The 27,980-nt window shown below is 40.1% G+C and overlaps 1 protein-coding gene across 6 annotated transcripts in view; it reads right to left on the bottom strand.

Annotated features, from left to right (window-relative positions):
• Positions 1-315: 315 nt before the first annotated feature.
• Positions 316-27,980, bottom strand: part of GPBP1 (GC-rich promoter binding protein 1) — a 49,457-nt gene continuing 21,792 nt past the window's right edge. For 2 of the 6 annotated variants that reach the window (XM_059695063.1, XM_059695064.1), the window contains 10 exons: positions 21,505-21,628; positions 21,149-21,372; positions 17,801-17,867; positions 16,729-16,788; positions 11,289-11,473; positions 10,044-10,184; positions 8,308-8,475; positions 7,257-7,444; positions 2,926-3,028; positions 1,549-1,834 (listed from right to left, as the gene is read on the bottom strand). In XM_059695063.1, coding sequence (XP_059551046.1) covers positions 1,658-1,834; positions 2,926-3,028; positions 7,257-7,444; positions 8,308-8,475; positions 10,044-10,184; positions 11,289-11,473; positions 16,729-16,788; positions 17,801-17,867; positions 21,149-21,372; positions 21,505-21,628 — 1,437 coding nt within the window. In that variant the 3' untranslated portion in view covers positions 1,549-1,657. Of the gene's footprint in view, positions 1,229-1,548; positions 1,835-2,925; positions 3,029-7,256; positions 7,445-8,307; positions 8,476-10,043; positions 10,185-11,288; positions 11,474-16,728; positions 16,789-17,800; positions 17,868-21,148; positions 21,373-21,504; positions 21,629-27,980 lie in introns of those variants that run through there. The other 4 variants (XM_059695065.1, XM_059695062.1, XM_059695067.1 and 1 more) reach the window with 4 other exon arrangements.

The following is a 27,980-nucleotide window of genomic DNA, read 5'->3' as shown; positions in this document are numbered from 1 at the left end:
CGCTCCTTACGCTGAGGATATGCTTACGCATGAGCGAGGGGAGGGAGGCGAACACAGAAATGTGAGCAAACAAGAGAGAAAAAAATCAAAATACAAACATCCTCTCCCAGCCAGCAGGGGACAGAGACGACTGAAATCGATGTGCCGATGAGAACGCGGGGTTCACCGGCATTCGACGCGTGAAGCCGCTGGTAAGGCCGTTTCCCGACCTCTTGCCCTAAACTCGGAAAACGGCCGCCGCCCTGAACGAAGCAGCTGCCGGGACGAGCAGAGCGCTGTGTGGGGACCAACCCGGGACACTACAGAGCACGACACGGTTCTGGAAATCCAGTTTATTTCCACGTTGGGGACAGATCCAGTCAGTGATCAGCTTTTCTGCTCATGTAATAATTTATCAAAATAAGTTTTCCCACAACAACTCTCCATCAACTCTGAAAATCCTGGTCTGACAACATCCCCAAATAAAGCTCTTGAAAACCACGTCTTAAAATTTGGAAGAAAGTGTGGCGAGTCTTTCCTGTAAGTTAGGGAACTACACATGGCTAAAGAGCAGCGTATGCTTTAGAAGGTGACAGGACGACAGCGGAGCTCGGGAGTGAATGTCTGAGGGCACTTGCTCCAGTTTAGCCGACATGCTACGTTGTCTGGGGCGGGGCACAAAGTGGGTTGAGGATTTCCCTTGTACGAAGAGAGAGGCTCTGCAAGCAAACAGTGTGAGCTGCCTTTTGTCTTAAGACCCGGACATTTTAAGACAGAAGCTTTGCAAAACATTACACAATTTTTATTATTAAATGAGAACATCTCATCTGTTACATCGTCACATTGCTAGTCAGAGAAATGCTGTGGTGAGGCAGAGTCCACGCTGGTCCACCGCAGGCCTCGTTTCTACAACATCCACGTACAAGAAAGAATGTTCAGCACAGCCCAACACAACACGCTTGGTTTTCTTCATACCGAAGTCCCCCCAAACTCCTCTACCGGGGCGTTTACTGCATCAATTACAGCTCCTCACTTGGCACTCCACCCGCCGCACGGGGACGGCCGCACGAAGCCTCGGGGGTGCTGGGCCTCACACGTCGTCGTCGTCGGACGTGTCGCTGCTGCTCGTCTCCGTGTCGTCGTTCTCAATCGTGGGGTGGAAAGTGCTGCTTTTCCAGGGTCCAAACTTGAAGTCACAGATCAGGCCATTTTTCAAAATACCATTTTTCCTCAGGCCATTCTTCTGCAACTAAAATGCCAAAAATAAAACATTAAATAAACTGTGCTCCAGGAGTTACTATCAAGTTAAGGACTGTGTGATAGCCCTGGCTGGTTTGGCTCAGTGGATAGAGCACTGGCCTGCAGACAGAAGGGTCCCGGGTTCGATTTCGGTCAAGGCATCTACCCGGGTTGCAGGCTCAATCCCCAGTAGGGGGCGTGAGGAAGCAGCAGATCCATGAGTCTCTCTCATCACTGATGTTTCTCTCTCTCTCCCTCTCCCTTCCTCTCTGAAATCAATAAAAATATATATATTTTTTTAAAGAATAGAGTAATAATTAAATGTAACCATGAATACAATAAAGTTAAAACTGTGAAGTCCACAGATGACGACATCGTTTCTGGAAAACTAGTTTAATGCAGCGAAGTGACTGATCCAACTGGTCCAACAAAAGATCTCCTAGGAAGGAACCCCTGCTTTGGGAGCACGGCGCTCACCGTCGACCACCCCACCGGGGAGAGGGGACTGGCCGGCGCCGATGCTGCTCGTGTGGAGCCAGCAGCCCCTCGGCTCCAGAGGCTGTTGTGCTGCCCTGACCACCTGGCTGCGAGCATGCCCCCGTCTGCCTCGCTCACACTTTGTTGAACAAAAAGAGTACAAACGATTCGGGTATGCGGTATTCGATAGGAGGTACACAAAAAGGAAGGCATACAAGAATAAGGAATAAAATAGAGCCCGCCCCTTGCTCAACCACAGAGATTAAGAAACTCGAAAAACTTAAGTTTCTATTTCTGAAAACGAGAAATTAGAACTAATTAGGTCACCTATGGGGCTTGGGAAGGGGTTGTCCCAGATTAGAAACTTTTTAAAGATACAAAGTTAAATCAGTAACAAAAACAGTAATAGCGAACAATAATGTACATTCTATTAACTTCAGTCTTTTCCCTTTCTTTCATAAAAACGTTTGACACTGGTAATTTTCATCAAAATCTCTAGGCACAGCTTTTATAGACCACATCAGCCATGTAGTAAGCCACTCTGGAACGTTTACAGTATCACCTTCCAGAGGGAGAGAGCTGAAGACAGGGGTGATGAGAGACTTTGGGGTGGCAGCTGTACAGCTATACTCAGGCACGCACCCATGGCAGGCTGCTCTCCAAAAGGCCCCATGAGGTGGTGTCATTGTTGTGTAAACATCAGCGTGCGCTGCACACACCAGACGGCGCAGCCTTCACACGCCGGGGCCTATGGCTGTTTGGTGAGCAGTAGCCACTGGCTGCATTTACCACTCGGTGCATCTGCTGGAAGGCTTTGCTTTGAATGTGAAGAAAGGCATGATGAGAAATTCACCAGGCACCAATAGCATAAGGCAGTCATTTCAAGGATTGTCTAATATTGCCTGACCAAGATAACTGGTTGTGAAATCTTGTGATGACCAGGATGGGCAGATACAACCCTAATGATAACAAAATAACTAACTGATAAAAATGTTGTGCCCACTGGGTCGGAGAGCAATGGAATGTAATCTCTCTGTTCTTCTGATCTGATGACAAAGACATGTCTCTGCGAGTATTTATACTGATGACCCGTAATGTGATACCCAATACATTCCTGAAGAAAACTGTGTGACACACACCCCCCACCCTCCAAAAGTATTTTTTAAAATCCATTGTTTTGATTAAGAAAAGGCAATCGGAAGTGAACTTGTCTGATTCAGGTCTTCCTACCTGTTCACTAATAACTTGGAATTCTCTCATTTCATCCTCAGTTAAGGGAGCACACGTTTCATCGTTTTCACTGTCTTCTTGCCAGCCCATCTCCTTCAACAATCTGAAAAAAGGGAGGAAATTAATAAATTTAGAGCTGCACCCAAGTAGGATAATTCCATTTATGTCACGTGGCAGAAAACCTTCACCATTATACAAAGTCCTCAAAATACTAGTGCATTAAAAAAGGGCCTGAGTTTATGCTTCGGATGTCTTCCTGAACGTGAATAAACAGATGCGATGAAGGCCAATAAAACACCTTAGACAATAAGACCAGAATGAACTGCTTGATTTCTGGTGTCAGAGGCTGGAAATCTGCAAAAGGCCCTCCAGTCTAGAAACTTCCAACCTGCTAAATTCATGTCCAAAAGTAAAAGCATTTCGTACCCATTTGCTCTACCACCACCACAATTCATTCTACTCTAGCTCATCACTAGGTTTGCTACTTTGAAAAGAAAAGACGGGGCTATCTCGCCCAGATTTGCACTTTATAGTTCATTTACCCATTGATGCCACCCCTTGTGCGTGCCAGTCCTCCTCCTCGGCACCTAACCACCGCGAAACGGCATGAGGCTCTGTAACAACAGGAAGAGGACTGTCTGTCCTCGAAGCTCCCCTCCAGGATCTGAGCACAATGACTAAGGTGGTTCTTCTCTTTTCCTTCCAGTTTTTAAAGAGAAGGGCTTCATCTTAGGCGCGTCGGGCGAGAAAAGACCGGCGTGACGCCACCGTCCCTCTAGCTGGCAAACGCGGACACGCCGCCAGAGCTGTGCACCTGGCTCGGGGACTTCAATGTTTCTTTTCCCAGATGGACATGTTTCACACAGATCTGACTACTTTGTAAGAAATTCATTCTATGTCTAAGTATTTGTTACTCCTAATTACACTGATCATCTCTCAACTGGAGCCTGCAACAAATGAGCTAAGCTGTAGACTTGTATGCCTTTCTAAACAACCTCATAGAATATCGGTGTCAGATTCTAAATAAAATGAACACAAGACCTGTGTTTTACAGATAAAGAATTAAGATTACAGAAACCAAACTTCTTGTCCACTTGACAGCAGAGAAGGAAACAGAGACCTGGTGCTTTGCCTCCTCAGTTACTATACTTGGCCTCTGGACCAAAAAGTCAGAGTCATGACTAACTAATTACTATTTCTCTGTTCCTTTTCACCACTAACATTTCCTTCCAATGCACTGTCTTCACCTTTAACCTCTCCCCATCCCGGTGCCACCCAGTCCAGAGTCTACAGATCAGACCACTCTCACTGCTTTTCCTAGATCTCCACGTTCACTTGTTTCCGTCAGAACCTGAACAATGCAGATGGAACAAATCATTTCCATGTCACAAAAGTCCCGATTCCTAACTGCCCGCTTTCTCCTCTGTGCCCTTATTCCCCCAGACTGTAATTGATAACTATTTCTGGAATAGCTTTCAAAACAAATGATTTTGAAAGAACGAACAAACAAAAAATCGTAATAACCTTGTGTCCACCCACAATTAGAAATCTATGTTAAAAGTCACCTCTAATCCAATGAAGGACTCCATCCTCTTGTCAGGCTATTCCATCCACAGCCCCTGAAACAAGCGAGGTCCGCACGCACCCACACACCCTTCTCCACGCGAACCGCACCCTTGCCGTGCCCGTGTCTCACCCTTCAGCACAGTGCACAGCGCAGGCAGAAACCCGGGCTCTGCTGGGCGCTCGTTCATGCAGCGAAGCTACGCACACAGTGAGTGCCAGGTCAAGACACAGTACTGAGCAAAATGGAGAAAGTTTCTATCCTCATGGAGCTTAGGTTACATTGAAATTAAAAAATAAATTTTTAGAAGTTATCCTACAGTAGGGATAGCCCAGCTCCCTACTGCCCTGGAAGTCAATCAAGGCGAACGGGCATTAAACCAAAAAAAGTCAAGTCAATTGGGCTTTAACGAGCATCACCTTACACTGGGCCTGGTCCCAGAGATGTAAGAATTTTCACTGGAAAAACAATTCAGTTTATACAAAGCAATTATAGTTACATAAATAGAAAATGTAAGTGCATAAATTATCTTTTCATTGCTTTAGCAGTTATAATGCTTCAGTTATTAAAAAGGAATTGAGGCCAATATACTTAAGAATTCTATCTAGTGTTGGAAAAGTGCACACATTTATCTGGAACAAAGCCTTTAAAAAATGAAAACTGCCAAAACCGGTTTGGCTCAGTGGATAGAGCGTCGGCCTGCAGACTGAAAGGTCCCAGGTTCGATTCTGGTCAAGGGCATGTACCTGGGTTGCGGGCACATCCCCAGTAGGGGCTGTGCAGGAGGCAGCTGATCGATGTTTCTCTTTCATCGATGTTTCTATCTCTCTCCCTTCCTCTCCGTAAGAAATCCATAAAATATACATATATAAAAAAATGAAAACTGTAGAATGAATAGGAATCTGATCAATCCTAAGTACAACAGAGGCGGAGAGTTTGGTGCCATAATTTCTTCCTTCATGGTGGTGTGTATTTCTGTACCAATCTAATAAAATTTAAGCTTCAATGAAAGTTTGCTTAATTCATAACAAACGCACAAGTAAAGCCAAGAGCCTCAACGCCTTCCTGCAGTGATGCCGAGTCGTTGGTTTATTCCAAGACCATAGGAAGGGTGAGCCACTTCTGCCAAATACCTGCTCTTACTGATAAGCCACAGGGAAACCACCACAGTCTACTCTAGACTGAACACACCTCAATTCTGAGACTCATCACTGACGAGGTCACTGTTTAGAAGATGCTTAAGACGATAATGATAAAAGCAGAGAGTGCTCTTGGACGTTTACAATAAAAAATAAATGAGATCTTAGGACAATGAATGAATATCCACATGGGAAAGGATGACTCGAGAACCCCACTTCACAACACAGATAAGACATGCACAAGCAATAAAAAAAAAAAAAAAAATTAGAAAGTGACTTCATAAAAATCATGTTTTTATATTTAAAAATGCACCATTTAGAAGCTGAAAAGACAAATCAGAGTAGAAAAAAATCTGTAAATCTATAATAATAAAAGCGTAACAAGCCACCGTAAGAAGACCTGACGTTCTCCAGATGAAGCGGGGGCTGCGAGGGCAGCCGGGGGAAGGAAGGCCCACTCTTGCACAAATTTCATGCATCGGGCCTCTAGTTATACTAGTATATATAAGAAACTTATATCCAAAACATATAAATAACTCTTACACCCGTAAGACAAATAATGCAATTTAACAATGGATAAAGAATTTCAACAAATATTTCTCCCATGAAGATATACAAATAGCTAATAAGTACACATAAAAAAAAACCAAAAAACAAAAACGCTCAATGCTGTTAGTCATTATGCAATGCACATTAAAAACCACAAAAGAGCCCTAGCCAGTATGGCTCAGTGGACAGAGCACTGGCCTGGGAACTGAATGATTCTCTCTCATCAGTGATGTTTCTCTCTCTCTTTCCCCCGCTTCCTCTCTAAAATATGTGTGTACACACACACACACACACACACACACACACACACACACACGATGATCACTTCATATCCATTAGAATGGCTATGATCAAAAAGATAGACGGTCTCAAGTGTCCCTGAGATCCTGGAGAAACGGGCATCTCCCCATGATGCTGATGAGAATGTCAAGTGTGCATTCGAACGCGTGGAAAGAGTTTGGCAGTTTCTCAAAATGTAAGCACGGTCCCAGCAATTCCACTCCTAGGCGTCTACCCAAAAGAAATAAACACAAGCTCATACAGAACTGTGCACAGGGATGCTCACAGCAGCATGATTCACAAAACGCACAAGTACCAACAGCCCAATCCCATCAGCCCATGAACAGTAGAGCCGCACAGGGTAGTGGAGGCAACAAGAGGAGCAAAGAAGTGACAGGTGCTGTCGTGTCTGTGAGCCTAGAAACATGCTGAGAGAAAGAAGCCGGACATACAGGACAAGGTTTTAGGACCCCACTTATATGAAATCCACTGAAAAGGCAGGTCTACAGGTACAGGAAGTGGAATGGGCTGCCTACGACAGAGAAAAGGAGGAGCAACTACTGCAGATGAGCTCGGGGTTGCTTTTGGGTGCAATGGGAATTGTCTAAAAGTAGACTCTGACGACAACTGCACAACTCTGAATAGACTAAAAAAATCAGTGAACTGTACTTTTAAAATGTGTGAAATGTATGGCATATAAATTATATCTCAATAAGACTGTTAAAAAATGAATCACAGCATTTCTATAATATCAAAATCCTGAGTATAAAAAATACAGAGAAGTAAAAATAAATATTAACCTGTGTTCTGCCTCAAGGGAACTTGAAAGAACATCCGTCTGTGGGAAGGTTGAGGACCGGATGATCTGCGGGGAAATGACCGAGGCATTGCCATTCTCCTGTGGAATTTCATTTTCATCAAAGTTCCGGTTTATATCTCTGTCTTGGTGAGTACTATTGCTGTTATGCAAATTAAATGAGTCTTCATCCTGATTTTTAGGGAGTTAAAAAAGAATGGGTTAGAGCAGGGGTGGGCAAACTTTTTGACTCGAGGGCCACAATGGGTTCTTAAACTGGACCGGAGGCCGGAACAAAAGCATGGATGGAGTGTTTGTGTGAACGAATATAAATTCAAAGTAAACATCATCACATAAAAGGGTACGGTCTTTTTTTTCAATAGTTTTATTCATTTCAAACGGGCCGGATCCGGCCCGCGGGCCGTAGTTTGCCCACGGCTGGGTTAGAGAATACTGTTGTTAAAAACTTTAATAGGTCCCAGTTCTCTTACATTGATAATATATAACTGTAATACTTATAATCATTAAATTTAGAAGACATTCTCATTAAAATAAAATCTGATGGCCTGGCCGCTAAGGCTCAGTGGTTGAGCATCGACCCAGAAACCAAGAGGTCGCTGGTTCGATTCCTGCTCAGGGCACAGGCCCTGGTTGCAGATCAATCCCCAGTTGGGGGCAGGCCAGAGGCAGCCGATGATGATTCTCTTATCGCTGATTTTTCTACCTCTCTCCCCCTCTCCCTTATATCAATTAAAATATGTAAATATTTAAAACACACACACACACACAAACTAAGCTGGATGGATACACACAGCTTATTAGCTAATATTTACATTTTTCAACAAAGGCAAAAGCCCAAAGGATGAAAATAGGCAACGTGGGGAAAACAAAAAGACATATTTGAACAGGAATTTTTCGATTTTATTTTTGAACAGGAACTTCAGAATGAGAGAAATGTACTTTAGGGGGAAAAAAAGTCATTGAAGTCGCTGCAAGGGTCCTAACTGGTATTTGCCCAGATATTTCAACGACCCATTGTTCAAACCAAGAGTCACCTTCTCGGAGCCAGCATGGCTTTCATCCTCATGCTCCTCCTCCACTCTGTCCCGTTTCAATGCTTTCAGAAACTCGCTCTTCTTATCAGTGCGCATTCGTGTCAGCTTGGTTAGACGAGGCTGCTGATTCAGTTTGTCAACAGGTGAAGAGGAATTTGAGCGATTACACTAAGAAAAAAATTCAGAAATGTTGATAAATATGTAGACAGAGAACTAATGTCAATGTAAAGTTCAAAACAACCACAACTTCCTCTTCACCTTCATCCACAGTACAAAACTGATGCTAAGGTCTATGTCAAAGACTTTCCTCTATCCCCATGTTTTAGCTACCCCATTAGATGAGTAAACAAAAGAATTTTCTCAAAAAAAAAAAAAAAAAAAAAGAAAAGAAAAATTTTCTTATTCCAGAAACAATTAAGGTCTGATAACACAAAGAACTATGACTCGAAGTTAGGAGTTTAAATACTATTTTATAAAACTTTAAAAAACCCTGAAATTGTTTAGGCCTGACCGGTTTGGCTCAGTGGATAGAGCATCGGCCTGCAGACTCAAGGGTCCCGGGTTCGATTCCGGTCGAGGGCATGTACCTTAGTTGTGGGCACATACCCAGTGGGGAGTGTGCAGGAGGCAGCTGATCGATGTTTCTCTCTCATCGATGTTTCTAACTCTCTGTCCCCCTCCCTTCCTCTCTCTAAAAACTCAATAAAATATATTTTTAAAAAATAAAAATAAAATAAAAAACCCTGAAATTGTTTAAAGCGTTTCTACAATACATAGAAAAGCAGGGTTTTATGCTGTCTCCCACAGTTCTAAGCTTCAAGGTCTAATAACAGCTCCAATAAGATCTATTTGCATGTACTGACATGCAGGCACACACAGGGTTTTATCGGGTAGGATTTCTCACCAGGGGAAATTTGGATGAGCAGAGGGGAAGAGGAGAAGAATCATGTACTGACATCCTTTTTTCTTCAGTGTTTTGTTTTGACGGTGGGTTACAGTAGAATCAGAATGTTAGAACTCTGTATCAGATTCTTCACTAGGAAATAAACCGTAATGCCTAACTGTTGGCAAAAGGTCTGTAAGCCTGTAATGAATCTCAGCCACAACCAACCAGCTGACACGCTGGTCCTTCCCCCAAAGCTCTGAAGGTCTACGATGGAGAACCAGTGCGTGAGGAGTGCTCCCACCCAGCGCCCAGAGCCATTTCAAGTCTAAGGACAGAGTTACAAGTGTCTTCTGACCCTAAACTGGTCAGAAAACTCCCTAGTATTGAAGTTTCAGAACCTGGTCAAATGACACAGAAATACTCTGCTTAGCAGGCATCTCACGCCAGTGCAATAATGTGCATTTTCCCCTCACCCTCCCTCTGTCCCCTAAGTGTTAGCATCAATAAAGCTTCCATCAGCCCCTAAAGATGGTATCATACAAATTCTCGATTTCCGTGAAGGTTCAGATATCATATGCATAGCATAACTTTATCAAAAATGTCTAAATTGTCATTTTCCTAATTCTTAATTAGTCTTTCTGGTTGCTGGGTATATGGGTATTATTTTGTCTACATTTTGGGTTTTTGAAAATTTTTCATTAAAACTCATTCCTACTTAATGTTCAAAAGTGTCAGCAAGTAGAGGAGAAATCTCTCAATAAAGTTTTGTAAAAGAACTTGTGAGTATTTCTGTTAATGAAACTCGTGATTACAACGTTACATCCCTCAGAAATAATTTCAAATGCCATACCTCTTTCACTGTCGTCGTTGATGGACTAAAATTCTTGGCTGTTGATTTAAAAGCATTGAAGTTGCCAACACCATATGTAGACTCATGAGAGAAAGAAGTCCCAACTTTATTTTCTTTAGTTTGGCTTTTCCATTGTGTAGGCTAAAGAAAAACACACAAACATTAATATATATAAAAATATAGATTACACAGGAGAAAAAGCGAACAATATAAAATAAAGGTGACTACATGTGGCTCATAAAGCAAATATTTTTGTATTAGATCGTAATCATTACCACACGATCCTCTTGCATCTTTTTCTATAAATAAAATCAAAGTGTGGTATTCAAATAAAAACATCTAACGACATTGCAATTTTTTTTCAGTTTTATAAACCTAAAATGAGATTTCTTTTACCTATTGTCAAGAAACCACTAGTGGGAGTTTCAAAAACCTAAGACAGTACACCAAGAAAACAGCATTATATATTATTAAGCAAATATATCATAGATCAGTGATGGCGAACCTATGACACGCATGTCAGAGGTGACACGCGAACTCATTTTTTTGGTTGATTTTTCTGTTAAATAATAGACAAACAGGGTAATTGACCGTACCTTCGCTACGCCTCCCACTGGCTAATCAGTGTGATATGCAAATTAACCGCCAACAAAGATGGCGGATAATTTGCATACGTAGGCTCCAAGCGGCTGAGCAAAGATTGAAGGCGAGCCGGAGCCGCAAAGACAGAAGACAGAAGGCGGCTCCGGCCAGGGCTGCGAAGACAGAGGACGGAAGGCGGCTCTGGCCGGAACGAAGGCCTGGGTCCCGGTGCCGGAGGAAAACCGGTGCGGGCAGCCAGGAGAAGGGAAGGCCTATTGCACGAATCTCTTCGTGCAATAGGCCTCTAGTATAAAATAAATATCAAAAATATGTCTCTATCTTACTATGGTTGCAAATATCAAAAATTTCTGTATGTGACACGGCACCAGAGTTAAGTTAGGGTTTTTCAAAATGCTGACACACCGAGCTCAAAAGGTTCACCATCACTGTCAGATGCATCTAGCAAAACAAGTTTTACAGATTTCATTTACTACTAAAACAAGAAAACACACGCCATTTAAAGGATAATTAAAATTAGTGACACACAAGTCAGTCCCCAACAAAACAATCCAATAATTCAGTGTAGATTTTCTAACACTATTTTCCCAAAATAATTCCACTGACATCAACTGAAACGTGTCATGGTCACCGTGTGGGGCTTACTTTTGTGGGCGGAGCAGCCGGCTTGGGGACCAGGCCTTTATAAACACTGGGGCCAGTCCCGTTCTTCACTGGCTGTGACGGGGGGGCCCCTCCGGTGGGGAACCCGGACAGCTGCAAGTCCTTGGCGGTGCCTTTCTTAATGACCAGCATCCTGGGAGCTCTAGACGTGGGGTTCGGAGGGTATTCTGCATAGACAAAGCACGAGCAGGAGTTACAGTTTAAATTTAACATAAAATTAAACCACCACAAGAATAGCATACTCAAAGCTTTGATTGTATTTTAAAAATAACAGCTGCTTCCTGGGTGAAGTAAGCTAAGTAAGTATAAGCTATACTCCTGCATAAGAAATATAGCTAAACATAACTGAACAAATCATGGAAGAACTGACAACGTCAAGTAATACAGATAATGAATTCAGCTAGACAGTGGCCTGGAGATGTTAACTATCACCAAACCAAGATTAGCTCCCAATATATTTTATTTTCATCGCAATTTTCATCCTAATGGCCCTTAAGACTTGAAATATAAAGTATATTTTCTGCTTTTCCATTTTGAAAAGAGAATTTTCCTAATCCTTTTCATTCTCACTTATTGCCCCTATTTCTACTTGAGTTATGACTGATGAAAGAGTTCTGTTTTGACATACCAACCAATTCATTCACATATTGACCACTACACTGAAGGCATTTATGAGGTGCAGGGTAACTGACTCAATCCTACTTCTGAGGTAGTACTAGGAATAACACTTGCTAACTAAAAGCTTTTCTCAAGACCACAGCAATTACTAAAACATGAAAAACTCTTAGTTTGATGGATGTATAATCACACAGGTGTTACCTGTGAGCATGTTCCCAATTATTGCAATGAATATTTCTGAAAACATCAGTTTCATAAAGAGTTCAGAATAAAAGAGTTAACGCAAAGAAAGAAATCCAAGGAATTCTAAATTAAGGTTAGCTAGTGTTGCATATGAAGAGAGACAGGATCCTGTGGTGCAGAACATTGCATAGATGTTTTATGATGATGCTCCACCTCAAACAACCAAACCCGACTTCCTCCGGGGCCATCTCAGAAGCTGAACTAAACAAGGACCCGGGGGACAGGGAGAGACTCTCCAATCACCTGAGGCTTCAAATTCTCCTTCCAAGTGAAGTGCTGAAGCTGCTGGATTCAAACCATATCCACTGTCTCCTACGCCTTTTCCATTTCCTTTGTCAATTGGTAAACTGTATGAAAACTACCCAAATTATTCTTTTACTTTTTATTAACTTATTGGGGGACACTGGTTAATAGGATCACATACGCTTCAGGAGTACTTTCTTATGATACATGGTCTGTATATTGCCCTTGTGTGCTCACCACCCAAAATCAAACCATCGTCAGTCACCATGGATTTGGCCCCTTGTACCCCCCAGGACCCTCCCATCCCCTCCCTGTGGTGATCGCCCTCCTCTGTCTGTGCCTGAGTCTCAGCTTCATACCCCACATGAGTGCAATGGCATGGTTCTTACTCTTGATTATTCTTTTAAAGAGAAAGTGTCTGTGTTGATGACAGACTCTAACACTGACCTACGAGTTAGAAAGTGAGTGACCTTAGAGAATGACTCGTTAATCACATGGCTCATTGCATCAAGCTCATTAGCAGGTGTTCTCATTCAAATTTAAGTTCAAGGCACCTGAAGGCAAACATGACTCTGAATCTTCATATCGTTAGTTCCCTGTCATCCTCAGAAACAACTGTAATCTACCAATAACTAATTTTCAATATCCTTTTACTATCCTGTTATTCATGCTCCCAATATCTGTGAATATAATAATTACTTTCATTCCTTCCATACAAAGTCAATGGTGAGAGAAGTAACTCAATTCTTTGAAGAAAGATGAGAAATAAAATACTGCCGCATCACCCTAGCTGGTTTGGCTTGGTGGTTAGGGCTTTCGGACTGAGGGGTCAAGGGCATGTACCTCAGTTGCAGGTGCCAAGCTCAGCCCCAGTAGAGGCGTGTGTGTGGGAAGCAACCAATCGGTGTTTCTTTCTCTCCTCTACCCCTGCTCTCTCTGCCCCCCTCCCTTCCACTCCCTAAAACACTAAATGAGAAAATTTGGGTGAGGAATATATAGTCACATGTAATACAAAGCAAATTGGCCATATGCTGAATTTCTCATCCTTTCTTTCACTACACTCTCTACATAGCTGCCATATAAAAATACCGGCTAGCTAAAATTTTTGTTTCAATCGCTTATTACTTTATTCTTTGACGTATCACCTAATTTTTTTTTTCTTTTTGGTCTCTTAATATATCTTCTAGAATCTCCCTGGTTTATTAGATTTGGACAGCATAACTAGCTAACTTTTATTCAACACCTATTACATGACCAAAGATTTTACATAGTAGACGAACATTAATAATGCTTTTCTCATGAGGATGATTGCGGTCATCCTCATCTAACACATGACAAATTCACTCCGAGAGATTAAGTACAATCCTCCAAAGTCTAAATAACCAATACGTACAAGACCTAATGTTAGGGCCCAGTCCACCTCACTCCAAAGCCAACGTACTTTACACTGCACTGCACTACCGGAGAGCATGGCACTGCTGGCCAGATTCTTCAAAACGTTTACCTCTCCCAACGAAAACACCAGGACCGAGTCTACACCGAGTTGTCAGAATAAGAGGCTTGAATTCGGCACTGCCCCAGTGACATGAGGGCCCAGCTTGCCTTCACCATCACGCTCATGCCACTTTTAATTGAGTTCCTCATTATCTTGACTCAAGAAAAGAAACAACTGTATTCTTTTTTTTTTCTGTTAATCCTCACCCTGAGGACATTTTTCCACTGATTTTTAGGGAGAGTGGAAGGGAGCGGGGGAGAGAGAGAAAACGATCGATGTACAAGAGATACATCAATTGGTTGCCTCCTGCACGTGGGGCCAGGGATGAAGCCTGCAACCAAGGTACGTATCCTTGACCGGAATCGAACCCAGGACCCTCCAGTCCACGGGCCAATGCTCTATCCACTGAGCCAAACCGGCTAGGGTGAAAAGAAACAACTTTATGTGTGAACAAAAGCATACAGCCAAATGAAGGGTAAAACAGTAAGTGAATTAAGTCTTCGCACTAACTTGGGGAGGAACTGAGTCATGTAAGACATGATATACAAATATTAAACTCAAAGAATCTGTACCACAGCAATTAAAAGAAATTACTATTGTGAGCACATTTTTTAAATCCTCACCCGAGGATATGTTTTTATTTTTTAGAGGGAGGGGAAGGGAGAAAGAAACATTGATGTGAGAGAGAAACACTGAAATTGGTTGCGACCCTTATGAGCCCCAGCAGGGCATGGAACCTGCAACCTAGATATCCGACCAGGGATTGAACCCACAACCATATGGTGTACGGGACAGACGCTCCAACCAAGGGAGCCAGGCAGGGTATTGTGAACACTATTTTACTAAATAACCTGTTAAGATTATTTTTATAGAGATTGCTGCTGTTTGAAATTTTTAATTTAATGAACAAATCTGTCTTGTTTTGCAACAGTATGAGAGTGTTAATCAAATGAGTTTAACTAACTTATCATTTATGTCAATAGCGGGTATGGCACTTGTCCTTTAACAAAGTCCCCTACGTTACTCATATGAAGGACAGGCTTAAAGAAATACACTTCTAAAATAAAAACAATTTCCACGTTGAACAACTCTGACCAAATAAAATTTACTTGTGGCACGTTGTCCAATCAAACCCCCTTACTTTTCTTTTCTCAACCTTGAACCTTGGAATAATTTTAACTGTTTCCATATAAGAAGGACATCAAGGAAAGTGAAGTCATTTCAATACATAATTTACCCATATAATGCTTTTACAAAGACATTTGATACAGATTATTCCCTTCTCTTAATCCTGCTTACAAAGTTCCTTAAAAAAAAACCAACAGAGCTTTTGAACATGATCTAGCTTATTTAATGGAAATCATGTCTGTATGCTTGTGGTTAATATCACTGGAATTCTCTAGAAAACGTCCCATTTTTAAAAACTAGTCACCAATTTGCTATGATTTTAAAAGCTAAACAAAATTCTTAAAAATGAACCTTGATGCCCTCAAGCAGTATATCAAGTATGAGCAAAAATCAGGTAAGTTCATCATCAAGTTATAAAGGAATAGACACAAATAAGAATGCTGAGTTGAAACAAGACTAAGTTTTAAGTTGATTACTAATGACACATTTTCATGATTCAGTTTCTTAAGCACTGCATGTTTGTTAGGCTCTGCCAATAATATATTGCTGACATGTTGTGTGGTCACAAAAATAGCCAGTAGGAGTCCTGAAAACACAAAAACCAGTTTCTAATTATGTCTCAAATTGCATACAAACCATAATAAACCTATCATTTTATCTCTTCTCACCCCCCAAACAAAATCACACAACTAAATTATTTTAAAATTCCCACAGGCACACTAAAACACCCTGAATCTTCGATTTAGTTTCACGGTATTAAGGAATGGAAATAAGACTGATCTAGAGAGCATTAACCCTGTGCACCAGCAACAGCGGCCCTGGCTAAGGTCAAGGGTACGAGCTGCATGGTGTTCCCAGTAAATCCAATTAGCTTCTAAGTAGAATCAAGCTTATGGAACTACATTTTAAATGGCTTAATTACTTTCCCAAAAGGTCTTTTTAAAATTGAGATGTATGTTTAGACTCTTGCAATATTTGATCTATAAAAAATAATTTCAGGGACAAACTGATTTATTTTTAATAGGCATTTCATTTCCATTATTAAATTTTTACTTACCTGGAAAGAAGCACTAGAAAAGGTTCAACTGAAGTCTTTCCTAAATTCTCATGTCTTCCTCAGGAACATAATCGCTATTTTAAATGTTGCAATGGGTGAAACAGTATTTGGGAACCCGGGGGGAAGTGAGAAAGGAGTAATAAAGTGCCATACAATGAAAGTTTCATTGTATTCCTATGGCAAGTACTGGGAATTTACCAATTAACCAAGCCACAATTAACCACAGTTTTCTAATGCAGATACACTTCTCAGTTTACCTAAGACACAGTAAAGAGTACATCTTCCTTTTAAACATCTTTCAACTAGTGCTCAAAATCCTTATTACACCAACCCTGAAATAGTAGACCCAAAATTCTTATATTAACACACTGTATTCTCAATATTTTCAAAGATGTATTTGCCTTTAAATCATTTCTTCTAAACTTATTAAATTAACAAAGGATCAATATCAATAGTATCTATAGGTAATTTTATATGACAAATGCTCGCTGACATTCTTGACTTTTTATGTACTTTCATTCTAATCAAATCCAAATCATTCCTAATTCCTTAGAGAATCTATTTAACACCTTCCAGGTGATTCTATATTCTTATGCAATCAGCTGTTCCCAGAAAAACTGAATAATAAGGAAACATACCTAAGAGAGGAGCTTGGGAGATTGTTTTGGTTTGGTATGTGTGTGTCTGGGCGTGTAGGCCTGGGGAGAGTGGTAGAAATACTAATTTGCAATACAGAAAAAACAATGCCATTCACATGGTTCTCACAAAAGTGTCTGACCACCCCCACCCCCACCCTCAAAAACCCTTAAATCATTCTGGAGATCAAAAGAAACAAAATAATTCCCCAGAGTATCACCCCATAAATACAATAAAGAACAGCACAGGAAGTGGCAAAGTTTAAAATAATGCCTTTATTGTTAGGACTAGTATGCTGCCATAGCCACAATCCTTGTTTTGATAAGTTGTTGATTTTCAGTAGAAACATACAAATGAACGTGTACAAGTTCCAAAGTGAATACACCACCTTTGAATTTGGTATCAAATAATAATTTATTTTTCAGATATCAAATCTTTATATTATAAATTTTTCCATTATTTTAAACTTCACTTGAATCTTTAAAATGCTGTCTAATTTATACTAAGTGCAGTTTAAATCTTTTGTAAGATGCTATCAAATTAAACTCTAAGCAGTTTTAAAGAAAACGGAATTACCAGAAAAACTGTCATTAAGCTTTGACAATCAAAAAGCAAATAATTTCAAACACAGACTAGTTCCATAGGCAAATTTATACATATTTAATACTCTATGTGTAACCATTTTCATAGGTATGATTAGAAGTATATATCTTTCCAGTTAACTAAGTTTTCAACTTTGAAAAACTAAAATTTAATTCAAAACTAAATCTTTTCTTTAGATGATGATTGGGGTACTCTCAAAATGACATCCATTCACTACATTAACTTATGACCATTTTTATGACCATTAACTTATGACAAACGTGGGCAAATTAATCACTTCGACTCAAAACCTTCTTTTATCTCTAATATCTTGTTTTTAAAAGCTAAGTGCCACCCTTTCGTAGCTAAGCACATCAAAACATATTTAAAAGAAAAGATTTAATTCTGACCTATTTATTTTTAAAAACACAGAAAAGTAAAACCTACAAATAATATTTTATACCCCTCAAAGATAAATAAAAGATTACTTACCCCATACACCTGCAGCTAAAGACTTATTTTGATTTGGTTCTCTCTCATATTCAGGATTTAAAGACGGCTGAAAGAAAGTTGGAATGAAAACAACACAAAAAATGTTTAACCTCTCACATTTAAAAAAAAATAAATCCTTTTAAAAGTAACCTCAAAATCATTCTGAAAAACCTGACATAATTATCTCAACGATTACAGAGTAATTATAATCATAGCCCTAACTTTCAACTTAGTCTGCTCATTATTAAAATGGTTACTATCTATCCTCCCTCCTAGCACTAGAAAACAAGGAACATGTCTTTAAATATTTCCCTCATCCCCAAATGCATCAGAGAAAAGTGTCAAAACAACAACAACCAACACAAGAGAATCAGTCTCTGCATCAATCTGAGAGAGACCCTTTCTCAGCATAAGGTCAAGAGCAGGGAAGAGGAAATCAAACTGTCCCCAATTCTTGCTTTCATTACTGGATGCTTTTGTGAGCAACTCGTTCTCAAAGCGAAGTGCAAATTCTTATTTTAACAAGTGATGCTCATAATATTAAAAAGAAATGGAGCCCTAGCTGGTTTGGATCAGTGGATGGAGCATCACCCAGCGGACTGAAAGGTCCCAGGTTTGATACCAGTCAAGGGCACATGACCTGCTTGCATGCTCGATCCCCAGTAGGGGGCGTGCAAAAGGCAGCTAATCAATGATTCTCATCATTGATGTTTCTCTCTCTCCCTCTCCCTTCCTCTCTAAAATCATTAAAAATATATTTTAGCCCTGACCGGTTTGGCTCAGTGGATAGAGCATCGGCCTGCAGACTCAAGGGTCCCGGGTTCGATTCCGGTCGAGGGCATGTACCTTAGTTGTGGGCACATACCCAGTGGGGAGTGTGCAGGAGGCAGCTGATCGATGTTTCTCTCTCATCGATGTTTCTAACTCTCTGTCCCTCTCCCTTCCTCTCTGTAAAACACCAATAAACTATATTTAAAAAAATAAAATTAAAATATATTTTAAAAAAAGAAATGGAGTTGAGCACTGAATGTGTGCTCTAAAGCTAATCTTAGTAGATATGTTTACCATCTCAAGTCCTAAATTTCCATTAGTTATATCAGATATGGTCCATATTATCTAACACAGCCTGCCATGCCATAAAGGTGCTTAACATGTGTTGAAGGGAAAAAAAAAGAATCTTCTACTGACATTACCAAAAGCTCCAAAGGGCATGCATGCAAACCAGTGGATTCCTTGATACAAACTCAAGAGGACTGGCGGCAGTTACATGCACTTTTCCAGGACTACGCTAATGTGAGGCAGCAGGTTATGGGTCTGCATGCCAGGACGGGGATTGTAATAGCTGATGCAGGCCGTCTTGGAAGTGGGGGTGGGGTATAATAATAACAGCAGCAGCTAGGTTGTGCTGAGTGCCTGCTATGTGTCGGGCACTGTTTATGAAGTGATTTACTTACATTACTCATTTAACCTTCACAACACTAGGAGAGCATACGATTATCATTTCTGGTTTGTTTAGATGATAAAAATTCCATTTCGTAGTAACTATCGAGTGAATAAAATGGGCTCAGAAATGGGAAGATACAGTGATTCCAAGGCTACCAGGTTACAGGACCTAAGCATAATTCCTGTCCTTCTCTTTCCCTCACCACTTCCTTGACCTCAATCCAATCTGTCATGTTCTTTCACTTCCACCCTCCCCCCAAACCATCACCAAACTACATCTCAAACCATGTATCTTCGCCTGTCAGCTCCCACCCAGATCAGGAGCTGTTTCCTCCTGATCAACTCCCGCCGGCCACTTCCTAACTGGTCTCTGCTCTCACTGTAACCCATTCAAGGTCTAACTACTGGAACCATCTTCAAATCAACTAAAACCAACTCACATGGCTTCTCCAAAGAGGCTGCCTGGTGCATTTGTAATTAAACTAAAATGTTTTATGTTACAGGCTCCCTACGAGTTACTCAATTAAAACCCCTTCCTCTCTCTCTACTGGGACCTAACACTACTCTTTACCAGCTCTTCCCCGTCCTACCAGTCGTAACAAAGCTCACTCCTCCAAGTCCCAGCTTAAGACACTTCCCTGCAGAAACCTCTTCTGATCTGCTAAACCAGAGTAGCCAATCACTTCCTGTCTAAATTCTCTGCAAAATACTAATTATTTTTTCTTTTTATGGCCTAAAGTCCCAAAAAGAATATAAACTCACTAACAGTAAAGGACCTTGCCTATCTTATTCACCTATGTATTCTGAAGACCAAGAACAGTTAGGACTCAGAACCACTCGAATGCTGAATGAAGAATGAACAAATACACAAAAAGAAATTACCGGGATGAATCACAAGAACTAGATAAGAGTGTACACTAGGTCAATTTTTATGTAACTTGAAGCATAGTGTTTAGATAAGCCAGCCACATGGTGAGATTTACCAATAGGAAAAATTAAGAAAATTCTGTTTTTAATTAGTTCATACTTATTTTTAGTAGTAACTGACCTAGGCTAACAATTAGTTTTCCTTTCCTGACCACAAAGAAACTTCTGAATAGAGAAAGTAGCTGAAAGAAAGGAGAGCTATCCTGGGATTCAATAAGAGTCATACATAAGGAATCAAGTGTAAGAGAGGCAATCTAAGTAAAATGTACTGGTAAAATAGTCTTTCCAAAAATGTACCAGCTTTCTAAAAATAGTATTATGATGCACTTGCAAGCAGGCCACTAGAACTCAGCATTATTTCTGAGGGCAACTGTTTAAATTTCTATAGGGAGCCTGACTGGCATGGCTCAGTGGTTGAGCGTCAACCTATGAACAAGGAGGTCACGGTTCATCCCTAGTCAGGGCACATGCCCGGGTTGCAGGCTCGATCCCCAGCAGGGAGCATGCAGGAGGAAGCCAATCCATGATTCTCTCTCATCATTGATGTTTCTCTCTCTCCCTCTCCTTTCTTGTCTGAAATCAATAAAAATATTTTTTTAATATATTTTATTGACTTTTTACAGAGAGGAAGAGAGAGGGATAGAAAGTCAGAAACATCAATCAGCTGCCTCCTGCACACACCCCACTGGGGATGTGCCCGCAACCAAGGCACATGCCCCCGACCAGAATTGAACCTGGCACCCTTCAGTCTGCAGGCTGACGCTAATAAAAATATATTTAAAATAAAGAGGTTTCTATAAGGAATAAAATGACAAATTTATCAAAAGTTTTTAAAGACCACATGGTGAGTAGGACACAGACAGAAGGAGGGCGGGAAGGAAAGCTGTGAACTGGACCTGTGTTCTCAGTAGAAAATGAGCTTGTGCTACAACAGCACTTGCAAAAACCACATTTGCACTAAAATGACAAGACACTTACAAAATCCTCAGCCTCAAACTGTTTGCGTTCTCTCCTGTCTTCCTTCCTCCCTGGCTCACTGTCAGGGGTGTTGTTGTCGTGCAGTCCTTGGCCTTTTCCAGAATGGAAAATGCTGCTCCGAGAACGGGCACTCCCGCCATGGTATCCCCCGCGATGATTTATGTTTTCAGTGCCATTTCTCCCATGCGTACGCCATCCATTTTTTTCTTTCCTTCCAAAGTTACCTTTTTTGATAATGGTAAAGTATTACAAATTCAAAGATGGTTATACTTAAAGTCTGAATGACAATCAAAACGTTCCTAAAATAATATGAAAAAAAGTTTTCTTAAAGTCTATCATTCCTTAGCAAATTTTACCTCCACTGGGACGTCCAATACCAGAATCAAAGCCGTCTGAAGAGTTGTGTCGCCGACGACTCACATCATAACGATTTTCTGTCCATGAAAAGTGTTCAGAATGCTTCTCAAAATTCAGTGAGGACTGAAACAAATTATAAGCATATAGGTAAACATATATATAAAACCTAAATACAACTTTAAAAACTAATACTCTCTGGCTCTATTTCCAAGAATTTTAAATGGTTAGAAAATGTTGTAGTTATGTCAATGTTTGGTAACTTGTAAGATGGACCCATTGTGGGTCTCCTTTCTTCCACCTTGTGAAAACAGGAACCCATTCAGAACGAGTTTGGCCACTACCAATACTCACCCCAACATATGAAAGGTAAAATGGTATAAAGAGAACGAGGCAAAATATGGGTTTTATAACAAAATGTAATACTCTGTATCATATAGTACTTGATTCAAACAGTTCAAGGTTTTCTTCAATATTGACAATTATGGCAATTAAAGCTACAGTTCTATTTTAAGTGCTGTCCTCTTTCCCCAAAACAAATGTTCAAAAAAATTATCAAAAGAATATATAAAAATGACTTTAAAAAATTAGAAGTGTATAAAACAACTATTTACAAAAGTTGCTGGTTTTTCCCACTATCAACTATTAATCTCCGTTAAAACTTGGAACTGTTTTGAATGCTCTGACCATTTCTCTGGGTTGTATTATTTCCTCCAGGACAGGGAGGGGCGCTCCTCAGTTGCAATGGTAATCCACTACCTATCCCCAACGTGGTCCCTCTCTCTCACATGGCCCCATGGGACTTCCTGGTGCCAGCTGCCCTGCTGCCTCAGGCCTCCTGCTGTCGGCTATGCCCTGAAAGACAAAGTCCTTGACTATCTCCTGTCTTCTACGGGCATCCTGGATGCGGGTTCCGTTTGGTGGGAGGCAACTGATCAATGTTTCTTTCTCTTTCTCTCTTTCTCTTTCTCTTTCTCTCTCTCTCTCTCTCTCTCTCTCTCTCTCTCTCTCTCTCTCTCTCTCTCTCTCCCCTCCCTTCTTCTCTCTAAAATCAATAAAAACCTATTTTAAAAATAAATAAAATAGCAACAAGTACTATAATGCACCTGCATACATCTAGCCAAATACATGTAAAACTAAAAAGAAAATACTATGTAAAACTATAAGACAGTTAAAATGACATATATGTACATGCATACAAATATATGTGTATATTTCTTAAACCAATATGAAAACAAAGCAACCTAAGAGAAATAATAAAGAATGTGAACAGCCCTAGTGAGTGTGGCTCAGTGGATAGTGTCGGCCCATGGACTAAAGGGTCCCAGTTCTATTCCAATCAAGAACACATACCTGGGTTGGAGGCCAATCCCTGGCCCTGCTCAGGGTGTGTGCGGGAGGCAACCAATGGATGTGTCTCTCTCAATCAACGTTTCTCTCTCGTCTCTCCCTCTCCCTTACACTCTATCTAAAAATCAATGGAAAGGTATCCTCGAATGAAGATTTTTTTTTAAAAAGGAATGTGAATAAGCAATTCACAGAAATGTAATCTAATGTCAAAGAACAATGAAAATGCATATTATAGCCAAGACTGGCAAAAATGTTCACTCTGATACTCTGACAAAATTTTGGCAGGAGTATAATGTAAATGGTTATATGCAGCATACAGCAGTATAACTCACTAGACCACATGGAAGAGAATTTGGCAATATCTAATCAAGTCTCAGCAATTTTTCTTTTAACTACAGGTTAGAGCAGGGGTGGGCAAACTTTTTGACACGAGGGCCACAATGGGTTCTTAAACCTGACCGGAGGGCCGGAACAAAAGCATGGATGGAGTGTCTGTGTGAACTAATATAAATTCAAAGTAAACATCATTACATAAAAGGGTACGGTCTTTTTTTTTTTTTCTTTTTTTTTCTTTTTTTTTTTTTTTAGTTTTATTCATTTCAAATGGGCGGGATCCGGCCTGCGGGCCGGGCCGTAGTTTGCCCACGGCTGGGTTAGAGCCTTGTTAACATAAGTTTGGTCCAGGACAAGCAAAATCAACATCACTTTGAAGAGTTTAGAACTAGGGTCCTACCCTGAAGCCTACTCTAATCAGAACCTGCATTTAAGAAAACCCCAGGGTTATCTTATCACACATTATTAGAGCTTAAGGAGCACTGGCCTAGATGATCCTTTTTTTTTTTTTTTAAATATATTTTATTGATTTTTCACAGAGAGGAAGGGAGAGAGAGATAGAGAGTTAGAAACATCGATGAGAGAGAAACATCGATCAGATGCCTCCTGCACATCTCCCACTGGGGATGTGTCCGCAACCCAGGTACATGCCCTTGACCGGAATCGAACCTGGGACCCCTCAGTCCGCAGGCCGACGCTCTATCCACTGAGCCAAACCGGTTTCGGCGCCTAGATGATTCTTACCCACGTACAAGGAAACGTTACAAGAACACTCAACGCAGGGCTCTCTCTAGGAGCCAAAAGGTAGAAACCACCTCAACTGAACGGACAGATGAAAGGTGGCAGAGGCACAAGGCAGAACACTAGACAGTTTTCTATAATTACACTAAATCTGCAGGTATCAACATGGAAAAAACCTCAAAGGCAGGATTAATGTAAAAGCAAGATGCAGACATATAAATGAATCATTTATATAAAAACATGAAACATGCAAAACAATACTATTTATTAACATTCACATAGCAAATAGTAATTAAAGAACATGCATTGAGACCACCTATGGGGGAGAAAAATGAAGACTTTTAAAACAAGTGTTATAAAGAAGTAAGCTGGACTTCAACTATACACAATGTTTTATTTCCAGCTAATATAGCAAAATATTAAGATATGAGTATTGTGGGTGTTTAAGTGTTCTCTCAATTCTCTCTACACTTCTCCATACATTTAAATATTTCACTAAAACCTTCAACATTTTTAAAGAATTACCAAGACAAATTGTAGAAAAATATGTGCCACATTAATGGCAAGCAAATCCCACAATATGAAAAGCTATTACAAATCATTAAGAAATGGACTGCATTAACGAAGTTCTTAGAAATTTTTCCTAGCCCTAACCGGTTTGGCTCAGTGGCTAGAGCATCGGCCTGAGGACTGAAAGATCCCAGGTTCGATTCCAGCCAAGGGCATGTACCTTGGTTGTGGGCACATCCCCAGTAGGAGGTGTGCAGGAAGCAGCTGATCGATACTTCTCTCTCATCGATGTTTCTAACTCTCTGTCCCTCTCCTTTCCTCTCAGTGAAAAATCAGCAAAATATATTTTTTTTTAAAAAAAATTTTTCCTAACACAAAAATATGCTCAATAAAGTACAATTTTTCACCCAATTTCACAAAGACTTAAAAATGTGAAAACATCCAGCATCACCAAAATTAAAAAAAAAAAAAAGAAAGAAACTAGCCCCCTTGTAATATTTTGATGGGATTATAAATTGGTGCAATTTTCCCAGAGTAATTAGGCACTATCTACCAAATATAAAAACATTCTGATCCAGTGACTCTACTGCTAGGAATTTACTCTACAAATATATTCCTGCAATTTAGTCCATTAATAGGTACTCATTAAATAATCCATGCAGATCCACTCAATACAAGATTATATAGCCACAGAAGAGTTAGGTCCCCGTGTACTGACTATAGAAAGATATTGGAGATGCCATCCTTGAGGGGGAAGAAAAAAAGCAATCTTATTTGTTTACTAAAACCAGGATAAAAATATATTCTGGTGCATGAATAAAGCCCTAACTGGGCCCTAACCGGTGTGGCTCAGTGGATAGAGCGTCAGCCTGCGGACTGAAAGGTCCTAGGTTCGATTCCAGTCAAGGGCATGTATCTTGGTTGCGGGCACATCCCCAGTAGGGGGTGTGCAGGAGGCAGCTGGTCGATGTTTCTCTCTCATCGATGTTTTTAACTCTCTATTCCTCTCCCTTCCTCTCTGTAAAAAATCAATAAAATATATATATTTTTAAAAAGCATCCTGGTATTTAATTTCTAAAAATTAGTCTACTACCTAATAATCAAGAAAAGAAAGTTATTAAACTGGTAACATTTAAAGTCAGATACACATGGATTCCTGTCCTAGCTCAAGAACTTTGGAACAGGTTACTCATCTCTCTCAACCTGTGCTCTCATCTGTAAATGAGGAAAAAACCGGAGTATCTACCGCCTACAATTTTTGTCATAGAAAGTATTTTACACAGTGATTGGTATGTAGTAACGCCTCAAGAAACATTAGATGATACAATGAACAAGGAAGAGACCGTCTCTCTCTCTCTCTCTCTCTCTCTCTTGCACATTTTCATTCTTTTTCTGGATTCCTTAGAATATCTGAGTCAGTTACAAAAAACTGTACATAGTAAACAGGAAATTTGAATACTATACAAACTCTGATACTTTGAATAAACTCAGCTAGCTACCAGTCTGACTGGATTTTCTGATCCTCTGTTGGCCTAAAGTTTAAATAGCACATATTTTTCATGCAGGCTCACATTGCTAACACCACTGGCAAGTACAGAATTAATCATTGTTTTTTAAATGTTCCCATGACAGAATCAATAAAGCACTATTGCTATGCTCTAGCCATGTAAATAACTACAGAATATTGAATACGAATATGAAAATGTATTGACTATAGCAGAATCTCATAACGTGTTATTTTGTTTAAAAAGAAAAAAAATTCCCTATTCACTTTCCTACCACCCATCTACTCTTAATACCGCACCCCTGGCATTTTCTTTTTTCAAACAATTACTGCACTGAATCATTTATACGCCATAAGCATCTATAGACACAAGCGGCAGACCTTTTTAAATTAAATTCAAAATATTGTGGCAGTTAACTGGTAAAAGGATGCTTCAGCCTAAGGACCAATCACTTCATTGTATTTCCTAAGGTAAGATGATGGGAAAGAAGTATCAATAACAAGGCTTATCTAAAAAGGAACCTAAATTTTTAGTTATCTACAACCATTTCAGTTTGGCATTCCTATAATAATAAAAATGTTACTTCTCCCAAATTGCAGGTCAGAACCTATTAAAAGGTGATGAAATCTGTGCCAGTTTGCATTTTTTAATGGAAAAAGAACAAAAAACCTTAATAGCCCAGCCAGTGCGGCTCAGTGATTGAGCCTTGACCTATGAACCAAGAGGTCACCGGTTTGATTCCCAGTCGGGGCACATGCCTGGGTTGTGGGTTCTATCCCTAGTGGGGGAGGGCATGCTGGAGGCAATCTGATCAATGATGTTTCTCTCATCTGTTTCTTTCTCTCTTAAAAAATAAAAATAAAAACATGTATTTTTTAAAAAGACAACAGGAAATATTAGTGCACCACAGGTGTATGCTTTTTAGTAATACCTACGTGTATACAAAAACATTCTTTGAAATTTACTTCTGACTGGGTTCCAATAAACACTTCAAAAGGCAATGCCCTATGCCAGATATTATCAATGCAGTTTAAAATCTCACCACATGATGGCGCTAAAATTCTACACACCTCAGAAAACTACTAAAGTTCTGAAAATATTTTTACCCTTAAATCCTTGTATCATCCCTTCAAACAAATATATGAAAGAATTCCTTTAAGTTGAAACAGAGAACCCAGCAGTAATTATTATTTATTCTACTTATACAGCATAAGATTTAAAAGGGCTCTGTAGAAAACAGGTTAATTATAAATGTGAGTCCATAAATAGAGATTTTGAGATGAAAGTAAAAGACAGAAGGTAATAAGAATTCATATAAAAAGTTATTACTGGAAGGTGTGTGTTTGGGTTTATCAAAACTACTTTGGGTAAAGTATAAGGAGATAGTTTCAAATACTGCTGGTTAAGAGTTCTAATTGATACCATTTTCTAGAGGCAATTTAGAATAAGTAAGTGAAAATTTAGAATAGGTGATCCCAATTCTCAAAGTCATCATCACTGTTTATGAGGGCCTACATCCAGATCACGAGTCAGGTTCCAGAATGTAGGGTTTCACCAGACATAAAAGTCAGTCTCTGTCAACCACAGATTAATATTTGAATGAAGAATTATTCTCAAACGTTTTCATGTTTTGCAACTAACTTTTCAGGTGCTGGTAATTTTCTTGATCTGCTTACAAATAAAAACAAGTCTTATACTCATTTCAGAGAACATGCACAACAGAGAAGAAGGAAGCAGAAAATTTCTATGTATTCCAGCTCTGAAGTGAGCCTGGAAGGAAATGAGCCCACTAAAGGGACAGATGAGAGCAGCTGAGGGGAAAAATTAAGCAGCAATTCCAGAAACCGACACATCAGAGAGAAAGGAGTAAACAGAGAGTCTGAACTAAGAGGTGATCCCAGTGGCTTAATCAGTAGAAGTCTCCATTCCCAACCAAGTTCAAATCCCACTTTACAGGACAGGAAATGGAATGTCTCATCAAGTTATGGAATGCCAAAGGTGAGTCCTATGGAAAGAGAACAGGAAAAGCACCCTGGCTC

This window comes from Myotis daubentonii, chromosome 4 (assembly GCF_963259705.1).
Source record: "Myotis daubentonii chromosome 4, mMyoDau2.1, whole genome shotgun sequence".
NCBI classification, from domain to species: Eukaryota; Metazoa; Chordata; class Mammalia; order Chiroptera; family Vespertilionidae; genus Myotis; species Myotis daubentonii.
This window is presented reverse-complemented; position numbering and strand designations above follow the sequence as displayed.